This window comes from Anarhichas minor, unplaced genomic scaffold (assembly GCF_050575085.1).
Source record: "Anarhichas minor isolate MPS153535 unplaced genomic scaffold, ASM5057508v1 ptg000024l, whole genome shotgun sequence".
Lineage (NCBI taxonomy): Eukaryota > Metazoa > Chordata > Actinopteri > Perciformes > Anarhichadidae > Anarhichas > Anarhichas minor.
The window spans coordinates 13,259,989-13,279,424 of record NW_027466470.1 but is presented as its reverse complement, the minus strand read 5'-3'; the positions used below and the strand labels follow the sequence as shown (position 1 = coordinate 13,279,424).

At 43.7% G+C, this 19,436-nt stretch overlaps 1 protein-coding gene across 1 annotated transcript in view; it reads left to right on the top strand.

Moving 5' to 3' along the window:
• The window catches only part of epha4b (eph receptor A4b), an 81,468-nt gene that overhangs the window by 27,063 nt on the left and 34,969 nt on the right, over nt 1-19,436 (top strand). The window contains exons 6-8 of the mRNA XM_076098096.1: nt 13,821-13,976; nt 16,583-16,918; nt 17,854-17,966. Of these exons, the coding sequence (XP_075954211.1) occupies nt 13,821-13,976; nt 16,583-16,918; nt 17,854-17,966 (605 nt within the window). The remainder of the gene's footprint in view (nt 1-13,820; nt 13,977-16,582; nt 16,919-17,853; nt 17,967-19,436) is intronic.

Here is a 19,436-nt window from a genome sequence, read left to right as displayed (position 1 = left end):
GGTGAACAAGCCTTTTCACGGACGCCTCGCATTCCATTTCTCTTGTTCTTTTTGTGTGCGGTTGTTTTCTTTTCTTCTTTTTTTTTTTTTACCTTTTAGCTGCTCTGATGCTCATTTTTTTCATGTTCTAATAGTCTGTGTGAATCTTCTCGCATTGTTTTGGTATCTCTAGTCTCTTCTTTTTGTCCCTGTGTGACACTCTCTCTGTGTCCCTGTCTCCCCCTCTCTCGGTGTGAGGCGCTAATGGAATCATTACTTGCCTCTCTGTGTTAGACAAACACCAGACACCTCCAATTACAGCCGTTTTTTTTCTCAATCTCTGGCTCTCTCCCTTCCTGTCTGCCATTTTCGAACCTTGCTCTGGTGTCTGTTTCTATAATGGGACTTTTCTCCACCTCTCTCTCGCACATGCCCCCCATTTTGCTCCTCACCCATCCTTTGTGATACTGTCTTCCTTTTTCACCTCACCATTTCTCTTTCTGTCTTCCTCCTCCTCCTCCTCGCAGCCCTCATCTCCTCTGTCTTCACTCGTTAAACATTTATAGATCACGGGTTCATCTTTCTCTTTTTCTATTTTCTCACCCCGTGCTTGCTTCTTGTTCCCTAACGTTAAGCGCAGATGTATTCATGTTGTCACTGTTGGACACGTGGAATCGATTAAACCTGGTGAATTGTTTTATGCTGCTCAGGCGGGCCACTTTTCCTACAGTGCAAACAAGCATAGTATCTGACTGTGAAAGAGGAAATAATGTGATTCATGGGAAATATGGTCTAGCAAGCAACAACAAGCCACCAGGGTGTGATGGAAACTATCACGCTTCTTGACAGTGATCATGGGATCATGATATACTGATATTTCTTTGGATAATCTCATTAAAAATCCCAAACCAAATTAATTCATTCCTTTAAAAACAGGTCACAAATATATCACTTAATTTTTCTTAAAGGTTTAGTAATTGGGATGTATTTCTGCAGGATGATTTACCATTTATTTAAATTTCCTAAACAAACTGTAATTTGGTACTGATTATAGGGGAAATAGAGACAACGTCCTGACTCTGCAGACATGGTAACAGGTCTTTTATTTACGTTTGAAGTAAATGTATTTGAAAGAACTGCTTAAATCCCAATGGCTCAAAAAAATGCCTAAGTATATTAAATACTTGTTTGATTTATTTTGAGTTCTCTGGCTCTGCTGCTCCATCACATGATATCACACTCCTCTGCTTTGTCACCAGTGGAGTTACATAACCTCTCTCTCACCCACTCTTATTCTTTCAACACATACTCTTTCTCCCTCCCTCCCTGCCACATACAGTTGCTCACCCTCGTCTACCCCATGCAGAGGCCTCTGTCAGTGCAGCCCAAGCCCCCCCCCCTGCCTCGTTCGCTCTCTTGCTTTCCTTTCTCTCTGTGTCTTATAGTCTCTTGTGCATTCTGTTTCTGTCTGCCACTGTTTCCTCTACCCAACCCTCCCCCCCTCCCCTCCATTTCCACCTCTACTCCCTTGCCCTCTCCTGCCGTCTCTCTGTCTCACAGCTGGTAGGGAATGTAGTGAATTCTCCCCTCGAACCTCTCCTGCCTTAAGCCCTAGAGGAACATACTGAAGGGCAGGAGTGTGTATGTGTGTGCAGCTGTGACTAGACGTGTCTTTGAGAGTGTGTGTCCGGTCCTTCTCTGTGTGTCTGACAGCACCAATTACTGCCTCAGAAGCCTGAGAGATGGAGGAGACGGAGTGGAGAAGGACAGACACCTGTCACCTCGACACAAGTTCTCTTGCTCTCATCCCCTCTCTCTCTCTCTTTTTCTCAGCGGGCAAAAGTAATATAGGTCACCATGACATGTCTGTCTGTCCGTCGGCTATACCCGTCTGATGGTCTCCTTCTTCCCTTCTTGTTCATATGTCGGTTTGATGCTGCCAAAATGAAGCGGGAACTGAGTGTACAAGAGGAACTTTTCAAAGTCACACCACACTCGTCATACTGATTCCACTTAGCTCACCCGCTGTTCTTTTCACTTCTCAAATTGGACCAAAACCGAAGTGAAAAATCACTGAGGAACAAATCCAATGTGCGTCCGACCCGGTGTGAATTTCCTTGTCAGCCATGTGTTCATTTGGAATGCTGTGGATGCAGACTAGTGGTGTAGAGGACCACGGATCATCCCTCGCGGTTCGGCACACATGTGAACCGCGGATTAATTACTTAACTATCACAGTGTGAAATAAAGTTTTGCTGATGATCGCTATCCGCCAATATTCAGTAAAATAAGCGATCAGTACACCGGCATTTAAGTTTTATATTCGCCGATCTCTGATATTGTTACATTGTAAACAACCAATTTGTGTTGAAATGTAACGAAGGAGAGCTGGTAATGTGGCTAATGGCTAACAAACGAGGGTTCTGCTCAGTTACATTATGATGCATTCAGGCTCTATCCAGTGAAAATGAGTATTGGGCGATGGTAATTCATAACATTATCAACATCATTAAAACGATGACAAGATTTGCTTAAAGTTCAATCAATGAAAATATAATCTTTTATTTCCTAAACATCTGAGTTGTGTGCCTTTATGAAAAAACACAATAAATTACTTTAACAAAGTAAAAGGAAAACATGTTGAATTTTTCGAAAACCAAAATCTGTGCTCACCAACTGTATCCGGTAACTTCCTGCACGATACGCTACACAGAAGTGTCGACCAGATGAATAAACAGATTGTGGCTAAAAAACAGCACAATGTTGAGCTATTGAAGGTAGAGTCATGTCAACGATTAAAGGCAGGAAAACACCACACTGCTTTAGCACTGACACATTCCCAACCCTATTTGACCACAGCTATGAGATCATAGCTTTTGGGAGGAATAACTAAGTCCTGCACAATGTCATTTTCAGGAGGAGAAAAAAAACCTGTAGTTTTGTAGCGAGACAACTTACATTATTTTCGGATAAGAAAAAGTCATATGATACATGTGCTTTTAGGGCTCAATCAAGATATGCACTCATGCATATAATAAAAGAAAGACCATGACCGTGCACACATACAAACACACACATATATATATAGTATATATACACAATGGACTTTTACATTTTATATCTCATAAGAGGATTGCAGTCTCTGTTCATAATGAAAGGTTTGGGCAGGGAACAGATGTAGGAAAAGCCTAATCTTTGCACCTGTGAAAGAGATTGAACTCACTTACAGAGGGCTGTGGGGGTGAGTGTGTGTTGAAAGCTCAGTAGGGACTCTGACTTTCTTTATAGCCTCTCCAACACAGAGCTTGATCTTTTCCTCTATCCTAACAGAAGTGTGTGTGTGTGTGTGTGTGTGTGTGTGTGTGTAGGCGTGAGCGCGCCCACAAATATGTGTGTGTGATGTGGACAGTCGAGGCGGTCGGTAAAGTAAGCATTTTTATGTTGATCACATACAGACTTTTGAAGGTCAAGTGCTCCCTCCTGCATGTAGTATGTTCACACACCTCTACACACACACACACACACACACACACACACACACACACACACACACACACACACAGCTCTCTCATTTCTTTGCTCTTCTCTTGGTGGCAGCTCAGGGAGCTTGAGAGCAAAAAGGTGTGGGTAGGATGGGAGTGGGCAGCTAACAGAAGGATTTAGACAGCAAGTCAAGAGATGTTTGTGTGTAAACAGTCAAAATAGCGTGTGTATGCAGTGTGTGTGTGTGTGTGTGTGTGTACACTGCTGCAGGCATTATGGCATTAAGCTGTAGAAGTGTCAGGCAGCGGGGTGTTATTACTAGTCAGATGTTCTTAAAGGACAAATGGATATATGGGCCAAGTAAAGGCCAGTCATGAGTCCTTCTACCGGTCCGTGGGAGTGCGTGTCTTCCTGCTGCTCGTCCGTCAGCCTGCCTTCACTTCTACTACATTACGCCTTTATCTCTTCTCTCCCACATGTCCCTCCTAAACTCCATCCCTTCCCTCCCCCCATCCCTCATTCTCATCTCCTCCCTTTTGTGTTAGAATAAATGACAAAATCACAAAGGCTTAGGCGCTCGCTATATCCTCTACGCACCATAGTCCCCGTCGACATACCCACACAGCACTGACCCAGATAATGTCTATTCACACAGTTCCTCCCAGGACAGCTCCTTTTTCGCCGTGGCGGATCTCTTGCCAGACATGAGCCGAGTTGCCAAAAGTCACCAGGACGCATTTGCCCTGCTGAAGCGTCCTCGAAACCCGGGGACATCATGGTGGCTTTTGCGAGACGGGACCTCGTAAAGCTCAGCTGAGTTGGGTGCTGCGGGTTGAACTCTGTGAACAAAGCCTCAGAGAAAAGGAGGAAAAGCAGGCCAAGGACTGAGAAACGGTTAACGCGCGTTTCAACTCCTCATGTCCTTATATAGCACTATTCCCAACAGACGGAGGCAGAGAGAGAGGTGTAGACGGGAGAGCGTGTCTCCATTGGGTACAGTTGCCATTAATTGGATGCGTTCCATTAGCTGTTGAGTTCCAGTTAGGGATAAACATGTGTGCACTCATGGGAAAGTTCATAATTTTCACATTTCTATAGTGTTAAATCAGTGTTGAGTCTGCTCCAGTTAAGATCGAAAGGTTTCGAGAAAGGTGCATGTGTGTGCGAGAGAACGCAGAGGAGGCATGCAGGCAGCCAGCGGGTCTGCTCAACAGGAAACACAGGAACAGGAAGACAGCCATTGACCCCTTCCCCTTATTCCCTCCCTCCCTCCCTCTCTTTCTAGTTTATGGATGGCTTCCAGATGTACGATCAGCCCGTCAGACTGATTGGGCCTGGGTAGCACAGGCGTTATTGCTCCAAACACAAAGTACAGATGTAACCACGGTCGAAGTCCAATTTGTTGCTGCTTTCGCATGTAGTGCAGCTGCACTATTATTTTACAGCCAAGACGAACCATTCGGAAATTTTAAACAGCCCAGAGTTTTCAGCTCAAGTGTCGGCCAGAACGAAGAGCAGTTACTCAAGACCCGATGACAGATCTGACAGATTATGTTTCATTTTTAAATACGCCCATTTAGTCCAGCTGCTGCAGTATTAATAAAGGTGGCTGCAGACTTGAGCTGACACCTAGTATGCTAAATACACCTGCAAGCTAGAGTCTTCTGTTCCTCTGTCAGTTACAACTAAATACATTACAAAAATGTGTAAGTTTTAGGAAATAATACACACATGTAACACACCTCAGGCCAACATATAACCTCAGCTTTGCTCATTTTTCAATAAAGCTAAAAGTAAACGAGTCCAAAAATAGCAGCACAAATCCTGATGTTTACGTCAAACACTACAATCTGTTCTCTCAAATTGCCACTCTGGTCCATCCAGCGCAATGTTGAAAGGGCATCATCGAGGTCTGTGAGCATCATTACCTTTCGAGGCTGCTTCATAAACCAGATCTGCCTATAGACTTAATTATTTTGTCAATATTTATGTGTTAGATGAAAAGCTCTTGCTGCCCTGAACTGTGGAGATTTTGTTATTGAGAGCACAAAAGGAACACGTAACAGCTATTTTTCTAAGAGGGGATTCTTTTGTATGTGACACCTTTGACTATGCAAAACCAGCAAGTCAGCGATTTAAAGTGTCTCTTTCTGGGCATTTCCTGTGCTTTTGCTTTTTTTTAAATATGAAGTCTCCGTGATCTTCTCCCGCGAATGGGAAGAAAAGATACAAGTTCAGGTTTTCACCTGTCATTGTGCTGAGAGTGCGGCTGAAGCAGTCGACCAGAGCCCGCCCACAGATTAAAGACAGCTAGAATATGGCCTCCCACTTGATAGGTACATCTGCATGAAAGTGTGTGTGTAAGTGTGTGTGTGTGTGTGTGTGTGTGTGTGTGTGTGTGTGTGTGTGTGTGACTGACATAGAGAAAAAGGCACGGGGCTCTTCTTTCCTCCTCCGCCTGAGAGAATGAATTATTGAGAGTGATGAACTGAAAATAACGCGGGTGAGGAAAGGAGGTGCACAGCTCCTCCTACACACACTGCCGGTCACGGGGACAGCCGATGTGGGCACGTTTACTGCCGTGGTGTGTGTGTGCGTGTGTTTCTGAGTGTATCTGGGGAGAGAAGATGTGTGTTTGTGTGTTAATGCTCTGTAGGTTGGTTTTTTTTATGGAAGGTGTTTAGGCTACATGTGTGCCTGGGGAGAGAAAACGTGTGCGCTTATAGTGAAGGTTTAAATCTGTGTATTTTAAGCTTTGTGTTTCTGTGTGTGTGTGTGTGTGTGTGTGTTTTGTTTTTACGTGTTTACTGGTCTGCCTGGCATGTCTAAAAGGGAAAGGTGAATCTTTGTGTTCCTCCGGCCTTGTATCTTGATAGCAAAACAGACAGAAGAATGCGTTATTCAGAATGTGAACCAAACTCCCAACAGACTCCTTCTATAGACCTGTCATGCTCTCTCTCTCTCTCTTCTTCTTCTTCTCTTTCTCGCTCTGTCTTTCTGTCCCTCGTCAATGATCCCACTCACACAGAAACACACCTGGTATCTATTTAATCTGTTTTTACACTGCAGGATAATCACCCCAGCTCAAAATTAGTGAGCCATCAGCTGGGGTTACCACTAGAAAAGTGTGTGTGTGGATGTGCGTTTGCTTTAATTGAACTGAAATTGAGCTCACTCTCTTTCCCTTAGAATTTTTTTTTTTTTTGGAGGGGTTTGTGTATGTGTGTGCGTGTGCCTGTCAGCGAGAGAGTAAATATTTGTGCAGGAGCTCTGGAGAAGGTCAGGGTCAACGTATGACAGACAGCCCACTGGGAAATAAGACACACACGAAGGCAAAGGCAGACTCCCACACACACACACACACACACACATACATACAAACACAAACAGGGAGAATAAAGTAGAGATGGCCAGAAAGGGGGAGAGAGAAAGACAGAAAGGACAGAGGCAGAAAATAGAAATACACAGACAGGAGGCCAAACAGGGAGATGAATGGAGGGAGAGCGGAACAGAGAAAGACAGTGATGAACAGAATGAGGAAGAGGGAGAGCTTCATCCCGTAGTTCCCCTTGGCCGCTCTCAGTAATTGGCTTGTGTCCAGAGGACAGACAGTAGATCAGAACGAAGACTGAGTGTACTCATGTGCTTCATGTACTGGCTACCACAAACCATTCATATCCGGTCTGACCCTGTGTGTGTGTGTGTGTGGTGGTGGTGGTGGTGGTGGTGGGGGGGGGGGGGGTCAATCAGAGAGGCCTATGTCTACTGTCTGGATATGGCTCATATCTCATGCCCGCTCTGCGACCATGTGATCCTGCCTCGTCTCCCCATAACAAAAGTCTGGCAAAAGTAATTGCTGGTATACGACACGGTACTTGCTTTCGGAATACAGTTTTTAAGACATTTCCCCATTTGTTGTCTCTTTTGGTGACGACTTGTGGTTGAATTGGGATAATAGGTGTCAATACGGTTAACTAGTCCCACTCGCACTACTCCTGTTTGAGTAGGTAAAAGACTTGGTCTGTGTTTCTACCAGTTGATCATTTCCCGACACACCACACACACAAAATTACATAATTATTAAAGCACAGTTATTGAAATTCTTCTGATTACAATGCATGGGACACTTTTCTATCAGCCAATCCAAACATCTACCCATATAAACACACCACAGGATCTAAAATAAATCGTCTGGAGCGCGATTTTAACACCCGTTCTATGTTTGGATTTTTTTCTCTCCATGACAAACATTGAAAGGCTGTCTGTACAAATTTGAACTATACATTTTTATGACATAATTTACTGTCATTATACAGTTAAATGCCTTTCTTTTTCTCAGGCACCAGTATGCCCCATTCCTTACCTGATATAAATGCATTTCCTTTCCTTCCTGTCGGTAACACAATTCAGAGGGGGAAATATGAAATTTCTAAATTTCTGGCCTAAAACATAAACAAACATAACAATATTTAGTTTCAAATACTGGGCTCACTTGTAAAGTTAGTTCAGGTGGGTTTACCTTCCTCTGCGACTCAGTATGGAGGCAGGGAAGTGCTGGTACCGGTGAGGAAAAGCCAAGTTCAAACAGTAAAATGTGCAAATGTCCACAGCAGTTAGTCTTCCATTATAAACTGAATGCTGTGCAAACCTATAGAGCCACACAAACATGGTACGTAGCTCTGTAATGCAAATTATGTTTTTTACAGCTGATCAATTGACGGTTTCTACCTGATAATTGGGTTAAACTGGAACATCACTTACTGTTAGTTTCTAATGCCCGTAGGCAAAGTATTTTATAGTTTTCAAAATAAATGTGTGAAAGTTCAATACATGTTTTATCAAGCTCTTCTAAAAAAGCAAAAAAACATCTTTACTTGCTCTCATTTTAAGACTGCTGATATTATTATGACGTCTCTTAGTGTTACACAGCAGAATCCATGGTTAAATGTTTAAGTTTGTGTATGTTGTCAGCGGTTTTGTGGATTGTCGTCAGTAATTTATGGTGAGGTCAGATGCTTTCAGAACCTTTGTGTTACTGTAGGGCCTACAGTGTGTAGACCATACGACTCAAATGAACTCACTGTTGTTACAACACTGCTGATGTGGTGATGATGCCACAACAAAAACAAAACGTAAAGGCAACGAAAGGCTGTAATGTGGTTGAGTGTAATTGTTCACACACAGTCAACGTGAGGTAATTAGCGAGCAGACATAATGTCAAAACAGGCAAACAGAATCACTGAAGATATGTGTTGTTTGTGTGTGTGTGTGTGTGTGTGTGTGTTTCATAGGATTAGTAGTTACGGTGAATATTATGGCGTTAAAGGTTGTTATCAACTCCGATTAGGGATTAGAGGTTCACAGCAGGGGGCTGGACACTGATATCTCTATTCCACACAAACCTCCTCATTACCACACACACACTTATGTACTTTGCACTGCTCTCTACTCTATAAACAGACCCACACACTACACACAAAAACACATACAGCCACACTTATTAAGCACATCTTTTTTTGCAGCTTTTAAAAGGAGTACCATTAAGCGTATAACGGTTTCTTTGAACATGAATGTGGTTTTTTTTCACAGAAAAAGGTGCAACGTTATTTTTAACTTTTGTTGAAGTTTGTTTAGCATGAAAACATGTCAATTTGACCGCAAGCATGTTTCACAGGAATGAACACGAGCACAAAACACACACAAACACACATGCAGATGTGACCCCGGTGGCAGTAAAGGACGTCAGATTCAATCTCGTCAGATTTCTCCACTGACGCTTGATGTATCAATTTTTAAGTAGCTGGTCTCAACTAACGCCTGGGTAGCCTACACGCACACACACACACACACACACACAGGCCGATCTGTGCCCCAGGAGCTGTGGCACTCGAGGGGTACTAGAAGGGTTCCATCTTGAAAGCCTGTTGCCATGGTGACCATTATGGAGCTCATCTCCCATGGGCCAGCAAGCTTTACACTGGCCCACAGGAGATGAACCACCAACTATCCCTCTTGAAAGACGCACGCGCCCGCCCGCACGCACGCACGCTCACACACACACACACACACACACACACACACACACACACGTTATACCCCCCAGGTTTCTCCTCTCCCCGCCCTTTATGGCGAGGAGCCAATGTTTGACTTGCCCCGACAGAAAGCAAGAGAGCGGAGCAATTAACAGTTAAACTAGAATCATTTGAAAGGGAAGTGGAGGAGAGGAAATGCTTCCAACTAGGCAGAGGCAGTGTTTGTTTCAGAAAAGTGCAGCTGATGTGATTTTGCATACGTACTATATATAGTCGCCTGCTTGAATGTAATTAGACTTTTGAAGATATCGGGTTTGTGTTTCTGTGCGTGCGCTCGAGTGTGAATCTGTGCAGGCCCTTTCCAACACGAACACAATACATTTCCTGAACTCTACCGGTACGGTCAGCCGCTGCCGTGTCATTCACACGAGCAACCCATACACCTTATTTTAGCACGGTGTGACTAAACGCAGCTAAAGTCTTCAGATGACAGAAAGAGTTACTCACAGCACTGACTGAAGCATAACATACTTTTCCTCAGTATTCTACTCTCCATCTTTAACAATAGTGTATTAAACACTGAGCTGTGTGTGTGTGTGTGTGTGTGTGTGTGTGTGTGTGTGTGTGTGTGTGTGTGTGTGGTTGTAGGACACTTGGTACCCCTCCCAGTGCAGTTTATTTTGGCTTCCTTCTCTGTGGAGACTTGTTCTAATGTATAGATCACATTCATATTTATTTTATTTTATTTAGATGATTTATTCTTTTAAGTTATTTATCAAGCTAAAATGCCAAGCATTCACAGGTTCCAGCTTCTGGCATGTGAGGATTTGCTGCTATATTCTTGGCTCTAAGCATTTCTAAATACGTTTGGGTTTTGAAGTGTTGGTCAAATAAAACAGTATTAGGTGATTTGTCTTTCTTTTGGAGGCCTTTTGGAGGCAGCTGGTGGTTCTAGTCGAATGAAAGTGAAATATTTACTTTCCTTTGACCTCTGATTTGCTCTCCACCGCCTGCTGAGGCAAATATTTGTCTATTTAGCTGCTAAATGCCCCACTATGTTCAGCAGCTCGCCGCTCAGTCCGTCTGTCGGCTGTTGGTGCTGGGCAGGTAGAGTGCAGGCTGTTTTATTAACCATTTAGCTGAAAATACATCGTTGATGTGTGGTGAAAGTAAACCAAAACTGTAAGTTCGAGAGCCATAAACCCAAACAATGAGTTAAAAGACGCTAAGAAGATCTGTAGAACTGAGGGGAACCGCAGAGTTGGATGATAATTCCCTGAGGGTTCATCCCTATTGTACGAAACCCATTTATATTACAGGCAGTCATTTGACCCATTGATAAAATAAATATTTTGGAGATTTTTTAAAGATGTATCCCTGTGGTTCGGGAAACTGTAATAGGCTTATTTAACTAGTTTCTAGCATTTTACGATAAATAAAAAACAACAAGAGTTGCAGCACTAAAAAGAGTAGAATAGAATAGAACGGGTTAAAATAAAACTCAATCAGCTCATACTGTGTTGTGTTTTCCCAAAGGAAACAGTTGGGCTGTTCCCTTCTCAATCAGTGGTGACTGAGGGTGGGTCTTGAGTAGCAGTACTATATCATATCTAAGAGCTATCGATTGGCATAAATACACTAAGTCTCTCTGGTGACCGGATGAATATTTAATAAGACACTGGATCTGAGGCCACTCTTTGTCTTTAGAAGAAACACAACACACAACACACACACACACACCCTAGATACTGTACAGCATTGTCAACCGTTACTTTCAACATTATGCAAATTTGGAGTTAGCTCATAGTTCTACAACATAGTTTTTGTCACTAAACTTTTTTTTCGCGCTTCTGTGTGTCTGCTTCGTGTGTGAGTGTGTGTTTATGAGAGCACTGTCTCACTGCCTCAGCCTCCTTGTCCCTTTTTTCATATCTGTGGTAAATCATTAATCATAAGGGAGCCAAGTCAAGTAACACATTTCCCATGGGGCGCACACAGGGAGTAGCTTGAGAAAAAAAAGAGGCAAGAAAAGTGGGAGAGAGGGAAAAGGGGGACTGTGAGAGAGAGAGAGAGAGATAAAAAAAAAAGGAGTGAGAACGAGGTGGAAAAGCAGAGCAGAAAGCAGAAGGAAGGAGAAGGAAGCTCCACTGGAAGCAGCCAAGTCGCCATTCTTGCAGAAAGTTTTTGATCAGGCAGCTGTTCAGACGCCAGGCCTGGCATGGGGGCGCCCTGTCTGTCCTCTAGCGCCCGGGTCCTTTTGTGCCTCTGTGGTTGGCCAGCGCCCGGAGCCAGGACTCTCCGGATGAAACTCCCCGGAGAAAAGCTGCTTTTCCACCCTGCTCCAACAGCCCAGCCAACAGGAACACACACACACACACACACACACACACACACACACACACACACACACACTAGCACAGCACATAGGCACCCATTACCTTGGAAGCTGACAGGAAGGAGGAAAGAGAGCAGAAACCCTTTGAGAATTATCACTCCCTTTCCATTCCTTTCTTTCTTTCTTTCTTTCTTTCTTTCTTTCTCTCTTTTGCACCTACACACACACAAACACACACATCTCTTTTCCAGTGTTCTTTCAGGTCTTTTGGGGATTGTGCTAGTGGACTTTGCTCCCCTATGATGAATGATTTGCCTAAAAATACTGTCTGCATGCGAGCAAAACGCGCACAATGTCCAGGTGGAAGAACTTACCTCCACAGTGAGAAAACACACTCCTTTTAGGCCACTTTTCCATCGCTCTACGCAGCAGGTTAACCAGGCCGTAGAACTTAAAGCGTGTGTACCTGTGATCGTGTGTGTGTGTGTGTGTGTGTTATAATTTACAGCCTTTCTGGGACGAGTGACGTGTAGCTTGATTAAATCCATGACCTTCACCACCGGCACAAGCAATCAGCTGCGAGCACACACAATCACGCACACGCCGCATACTTAACACCTTCTTGCACACAAGCACTCAGCACACGAACATGCAATCAGCACCTGGCGGATTCTGTCGCATCATTGATCCAACCTATTCACACACACACATATACACACACACAAGGCATCTATGGAATTGCATTTGGAACACCCTCATTTTTCTTACACAGGGTTTTGTACACTGTCGTACTATTTACCGCCGCCGCAGAAAGGGCTCGCGAAGATGGGAATACCAGGCCTATGAATGTATAAATAAATACATGTGTAATCTATATTCAGATTACCAAAGGGAAAGTCAGGAATTCCATTTTACTGCCTTGGATGCAAAAGGGAAATCATTCAAGTCCCCAATCTATTTCAGCGGACTGCTCCTGTTGAGCGGAAGCTCGGTTTTCCCTCCACAGTTTTATGGCCCCACATAATGACTAATATGCAGCCACTGAAACAGCCGTAGCAATAGTAATATTCTGTTATTGTGACTATTGCTGTGACTGCGGCTGTGTATTTTTGTTCCCCCGGTTGCCTGAAGATCTAAATCTTATATAACAGGAATGACAGTTGCTGTGCTGTTGCACTGTGTTATTGTACTGTACGGCCCTGTGGTTATACAGGCCTTCAGCCTGATGTGAAAGGATCTCACGTCGACCTAATGTCACAATATATTAAATCAAACTTTGTTTTCTTTTGCTTTTCCAAGGGTGCTGCACGGCACATCGTGTGACTTATCGGTATATGTAGTACATTTGTGGTAGCATAACTCCTCATGCCGTATAATGTTTTTGTACATGTTCATCTTTTTTTTTGAGTATCTGCTTTCCCTCGTACTCTACTACTGTGCAAAGTTGGTTTTATTCTTCCGGCATCATTTCATCAGATGTGATAACATTGTACTCACCAAGATGAGATCTGGGAAAAGTCGGACTGGGCAAGAGACATTTGTACAGGTTGTAAACAAGATTATTATTATTCAAACCACATTATTTAGAGGAAAAACTGAAACTGAATGCAGCTGAAAGCACATTGATGTTTAAAACTGGCAGTTTCGGAAATAATTTCACCATTTGCCTTCTTCAAATTGAATATGGCTACAGGTTTGTTTAAAAACCTCTATGATCCTCTGACTGCATATTTGCGGCGTCATGATTACTTTTTAGCAGTGTTGCTGTGTTCACACAGCTCAGCAATTACTTCTGTGAGTATAATATTATAGTGACTGACAGAATCGATTTACAAAAATATGATATGAGTTGTAGTAAACTGGATTCATCCTATAAAAGCATTTCTGGCACAACTTTTCGGACTTCACCGGTCCACGAAAAAGGGAAAATGTCTGAAAGGGTCAAAACAGCGCAGCCTCTAACCCTGTGTTCATCTGTCTCCTCACTCCAGCGTGCAGACCTGGTACCTACAAAGCTTCAGCCACAGATGCCTACTGCACCAAATGTCCTCCTCACAGCTCGTCCCCGCAGCAACAGGCTGTCGAGTGTGTTTGCGAGAAAGGTTTCTATCGTGCCGAGACGGACCCACGCTCCATGGCCTGCACACGTGAGTGATACAAACGCACACGGAAGCTAATTTCATACCAAGTTTTACATTCAGTGTCGTCAAATACTTGCATTTGGCTGTGTACATATTTCATGTTATAAAATGGCATTAAGTTGCAATGATTGGCTTACATTTCATTTAATTAGTTTGCAATGTATTCCTCTAAAAATTGGCATTGCATGGTTTCTTTCCATTTATATCTATAATCCCTCCATACATTTTCCTCCTACTCAGCTGCTATTGTTTTAGACAACACTAGAGATACACACACACACACACACACACACACACACACACACACACACACACACACACACACAAAAATCCCAGAGCCAGGGGGATCGGACCAAATCCTCATGAACAGTGACGGAGGAGAATAGAAAGGATGAGGAGGGAAGATTGAGCGAAAGAGAGAGAGAGGGATGGATTGAGCTGGACGGAGGGATGTGGGGGTGGGAAAGGACAGTGACATGCTGGGGCTGAACTAGATAAATATGGAGAAACACACTTGCACACTTGTGCGCGCACACACACACGCACACAAACCCATTATCAGGTTACGGTAGATTACACCCATTACTCGTTGTAGCAGGTGAGATGTGTGACGGTTGGTGTTATCAGCTGGAAATGAGTAACGGTTAGTTCAAATATGTACGGGCACACACAGATACATGCCCGGCCGTGAAGAGGATGGAGAGGGGGACAATGAGAAAATAAGGAGAAAAGGTGATGAATGAATTAGTCATGGAGCGACATGGAGAGGGACACTTAAGGCACAGGCAAAGAATAGAACAGCGGGGGAAATGGTGGACTATCAGAGGCTTATAATTTAAATGTCATAAAAGGCTGATCAGTGGATGAGATGATGGACACTTAAGTGTGGCCCAGGGAAGAGGGGGGGTGGAGAAAAGAAAAAGACAGAATTAACAGGATCAGTCAGCACACCCTTTCAGGATATTTATGACCATCAGCCTGAATTATCCATAGCCATGGCCTTCTTCCTCCCCCCCGCCTAGCTACCCCATCCCTCCTCATTTCTGAGAGGCTCTCCACTGGGAAGACTAATCAGGAAAGTCCCAGGCCCTGCCGGCGGCCCCCTGGGGCTCACTGCTCAGCAAGGACCTGATGAGATGTCAGGCTAAACGGTCATCTACTCACAAATTTCCATACGGTTGACATACCTGCACCGTGCTGTGCAGTGAGCAACCATAATCTGTGGTTTCCATAAGACTGGTTCCCACACAACATGGAATCTTACATTGAGGATGAGTCGGAGGTTTGTGGTTCGCTCAAAATGCCCTTCCTGACAATATTCAAAACTGATCTGCCAATGAGAAAGCGCAGAGAAGGCCCACATGAGCACGTCCTGCATCTGCTTCCCGATAAGGCTGGGTTCAGACACAACGTTGACATAGCGAGGTTGAGGGCTCCAGCAGAAAACAGACACATGGTGGGTACCTGAAGCAACAAGTCCGTGCATGCAGGCCCTCCGCAGTATAGATAGAGTACCTTGTACAGAGCCGGTGGTTTGGTGTATGAGCAGCATACAAGTTAGGTATCCACTGTCCAACACAACACGCTTTTGTGGCCCTTGAATTTCTTTGAATTCAATCTCACATTTTTTTTAATCCCCATATTCGATACAGGAAAGCGCTGGTGAAGAGGGAGGGTCACATTTCTACTATCTACATGGGAGTGCAAACAATAAAATGAAACATATGCAGTCACATCCACGAGAATTTGACCTCTCAGGTTCATTTGGAGACGAAATGCCCCTTAGTGTGTATGTTCAAACATCAGTATGCTGCTTCAATTGTGACAAAACCATTTGAAATATTATTCACACACATCTACATTGAATGTGTCAACATTAACACACTCCGTCTAAAGATGTGTCACTGCCTCTTTGAATATTACTGACACACTTTTCGGATCCTGACTGTGTGATACACTAATCATTTCAGCTGACGTTCAGAGTAAAATGAACTGCTCTAAATCATAAAATGTACCTGACTCATGAGAAAATTATTCCAGGCACTCTCCATAGATCACCGTCCACTCACTATTGATTGTCTGCAGTGCAGCCCTGAAGAGTATCAGTGAACTTCACATGGTTAAACCCTCCCCGCGGTCGAGCGCCAAGTATTTAACATCATGTGAATTATATTTAAAGATGGATTTAAACTTCGGAAGTGTAATAACTTCTCATACCGTCCCATTTACAATCAGCCAAGGCCTCTTAATCACCGTACGTTCCATAGCTATTCATTAATGAAGCGCTTAGTGTCCACCCTCTGGCAGGAGACAGTTAATTCATTTTTAATTGAATCAATGTGAATTTTGTTCTTAATAGAAACTGCAATACGTTTAGTGATATACATGCGATGCACGTTTAGAGAATGTACGTTTGGGGGAAAAAAGTGTTGCTGTTTCATGAGCTGGTACTGATGAGGGGTGGTAAATGCAAGGTTGTATCTAGCAGCTCGCCCAGTGCATGCTGGGACGGCACAAACACTATATATGTTTCTGCTGAATCTAAACTGTATATAATATAATATAATTTAATAAATCATATAATAAATATAGCTGTCTTTATCCTCCCTCAGGTCCTCCATCTGCTCCAGAGAACCCCATCTCCACGGTGAACGAAACCTGCATCACCTTGGAGTGGTCGCCGCCCAGAGACACGGGAGGCCGAGGGGACATCACCTACAGCCTCCACTGCAGGAAGTGCTCCGGTGACGGCAGGAAGTGCGCACCGTGTGGCAGCAGCATCCATTTTGTTCCGAGACAGTTCGGCCTCTCGTCAGCCACCGTGCTGGTCACCGACCTGCAGCCGGACTCAAACTACAGCTTCACTGTTGAGAGCCAGAATGGAGTGTCAGACTTAAGTCCGACACCAAGAGGAACTGTACTCATCAATGTCACTACATCACAGACAGGTGAGAACATGCACGCATAATGGGAGCAATGTAAATGTAAAACAACTAAATCCCCAAATTGAACTATGACTGTCAAAACACCAGTATTTGGTGACACAGGCGGCTCTTTCACAGAATGATGTTTATGTGTGCCAGTGGGTTTTCTGATTTAAATTGCAGTAAAAACATGACAAGAAAGATTCTGCATGACTCCACTGATATCCACTTTTAAAAAAATATAACCCTCTGGGAAGAACGTATTCATCAGCCTGAACTACGAATACGACGGATCAGAGAGTATTTTTCTTCAAAATTGTCTCCTGATTGCGCGCTCACAAATAGTACCAGGCTTTTACAAGGCAACTGTAAAGTCACTGCTGTGCGGCATCACTCTGATGCCACAAAATGACACCTCTGCACCTCTGCCTTCACATATATGATCATGCGGGCATCTTTCACAGTGTGGGACTATGGAAAATTGGTGCAAGAGAAGTGTGTATGACAGGGAGGGGATGACAAATCAACCTCGTGCTATGGGTGTGTGTGTGTGTGTGTGTGTAATAACGGGAGGGAGGGGGGGTCAACCCACACAAGCATGTGCCCTAATGTGTAAAGGCTTGGTTGGAAGTCGCAGGGTGTGCGGTTAGTAACACCAGCAGTTCACACACCATACGCACGCATGTCACACATACAGACATCGTAGGATGCTGTAATCACACATGTATAAAACAGCTTGTAAGCTCTCTCTCATTAGCAAAATTACATCACAAGCACTTCAGATGCTTGTGATGTGAGGGTATTCTCGTTATAGCACAGTGGGTATCCATCTGAAATCTCTCTCCTCTCCCACACAGCCCGCTCTCTTCCCACACTTTTTTTTTTTTTTCCTCATCCTGCTGAACTTTACTCTCTCTTTGGTGCTCATGCTTTCCCCTCTTGGTATTTGTTTTCTACAGTGAGCGTTGTGTTGAAGGAGAGGCGGAGCAAGGACAGCGTGACTTTGGCCTGGCAGGGTCCAGAGAGACCCAACGGAGTGATAGTGGAGTATGAGGTCATCTACTATGAGAAGGTGAAAGAGATGCACACACGCGCTTTTATTTTTTTTAAAGGGGCACTCTACCAATTTCACGCATGAGGATCAGTTTACTTGTTTTGTCAGATTTTTAACAGAAAGCCTGTGTTAAAAGCATTCGCTTTTGTTGCAGAGAGTTAGATGAGAAGATTGATGCCACTCTCATGTCTGTGCGGTAAATATGAAGCTATTGCTAGCAGCTGGTTAGCTTAGCTTAGCACAAAGACTGGAAACAAGGGGGAAACTAGCCTTTTTGTGTTAAAAGGTGAAAAAATATCCTCCTATAAGCATCTCTTAAGGTCACAAATGACCACATTATAAATCAAGTTTGTAAGGTAAAAACAACATCCCACCGTTTTTACGAGGGGCTTTTTTCCAGATTATCTCGAAGCCAGAACCAACGAGCCGAGACTCCAGGAAGTTACTGGTCCTTAGCCAAGAAATTGTCCGCAACATTACCCCCTGTAAAGCGGAAAATAGTTTTTTTTACAATTGTTGCTTCATGGATTAACAACGGACATAAAACATGTTAATGTGGGAGCTTCAGACAGCAGAAAGACGTTTCCCCCTTTTCCAGCCTTTGTGTTAAGATAAGCTAACCGGCTGCTAGCTGTAGCTTCGTATTTAGCATACAAATATGAGAGTTGTATCAGTCTTCTCATCTGATTCTCAGCAAGGAAGGGAATAAGCACATTTACAAAAATGCCAAACTATTCTTTTAAATGCAATGTTAATTTTCTGGAGGAACCTTTTAACGGGTTTAACACAACATGTTTCTCTCCCCTCTTGTTGGCTTCATCTATATGTCGTCTAGGCTTGTAGGTTATGGGTTTAGCCTTAGGGCCTGTCTCTAATGACTTGTTCATCACAAACATCTCTCTCTATCCCTCACGTCTCCCCTACTGCTCACACCAAGCCAATTAACCACACATCTGTCGAACAAACCTCGTAAAACAAGGCCAAGGTGATGAAATTAAGGCTCTGTGTGTGTGTGTGTGTGTTTTTTGGCAGGCATTAGCGGTAAAATAGTGTTAATCCTTGTTGTAGAGTGTCTTCCATTAGGAAGAGTATCAGCTTCTCTGCAGGGAATCAGCTTACTGACAGACACAATTATTCTTTATTTATCCTCCTACATACACATTTTTAAGTGCACGTGCGCACACACGCACACGCACACACACACACACACACTCACCAAGGTAGTCACACACCTAGGACTACAAGATAGCCGAGGAACGAAGCGAAGCGAGACTTGAGTAACCACATATTGCCCCCAAGTGTAAAGGGGATAAGATTTGGGACTTGACAGATGCTCATGTATAAATCAGACCAAATGGTTCGATGATGAACAAATGAAAACTTAGTGAGGTGTACAGTACGTAGCCCCTGGAGACATTTAAATTAAACTATTGAGGTTTCTATTATTTTCAGACTTTCCCTCTCGATACCACAGTCCATTGCTCTTTA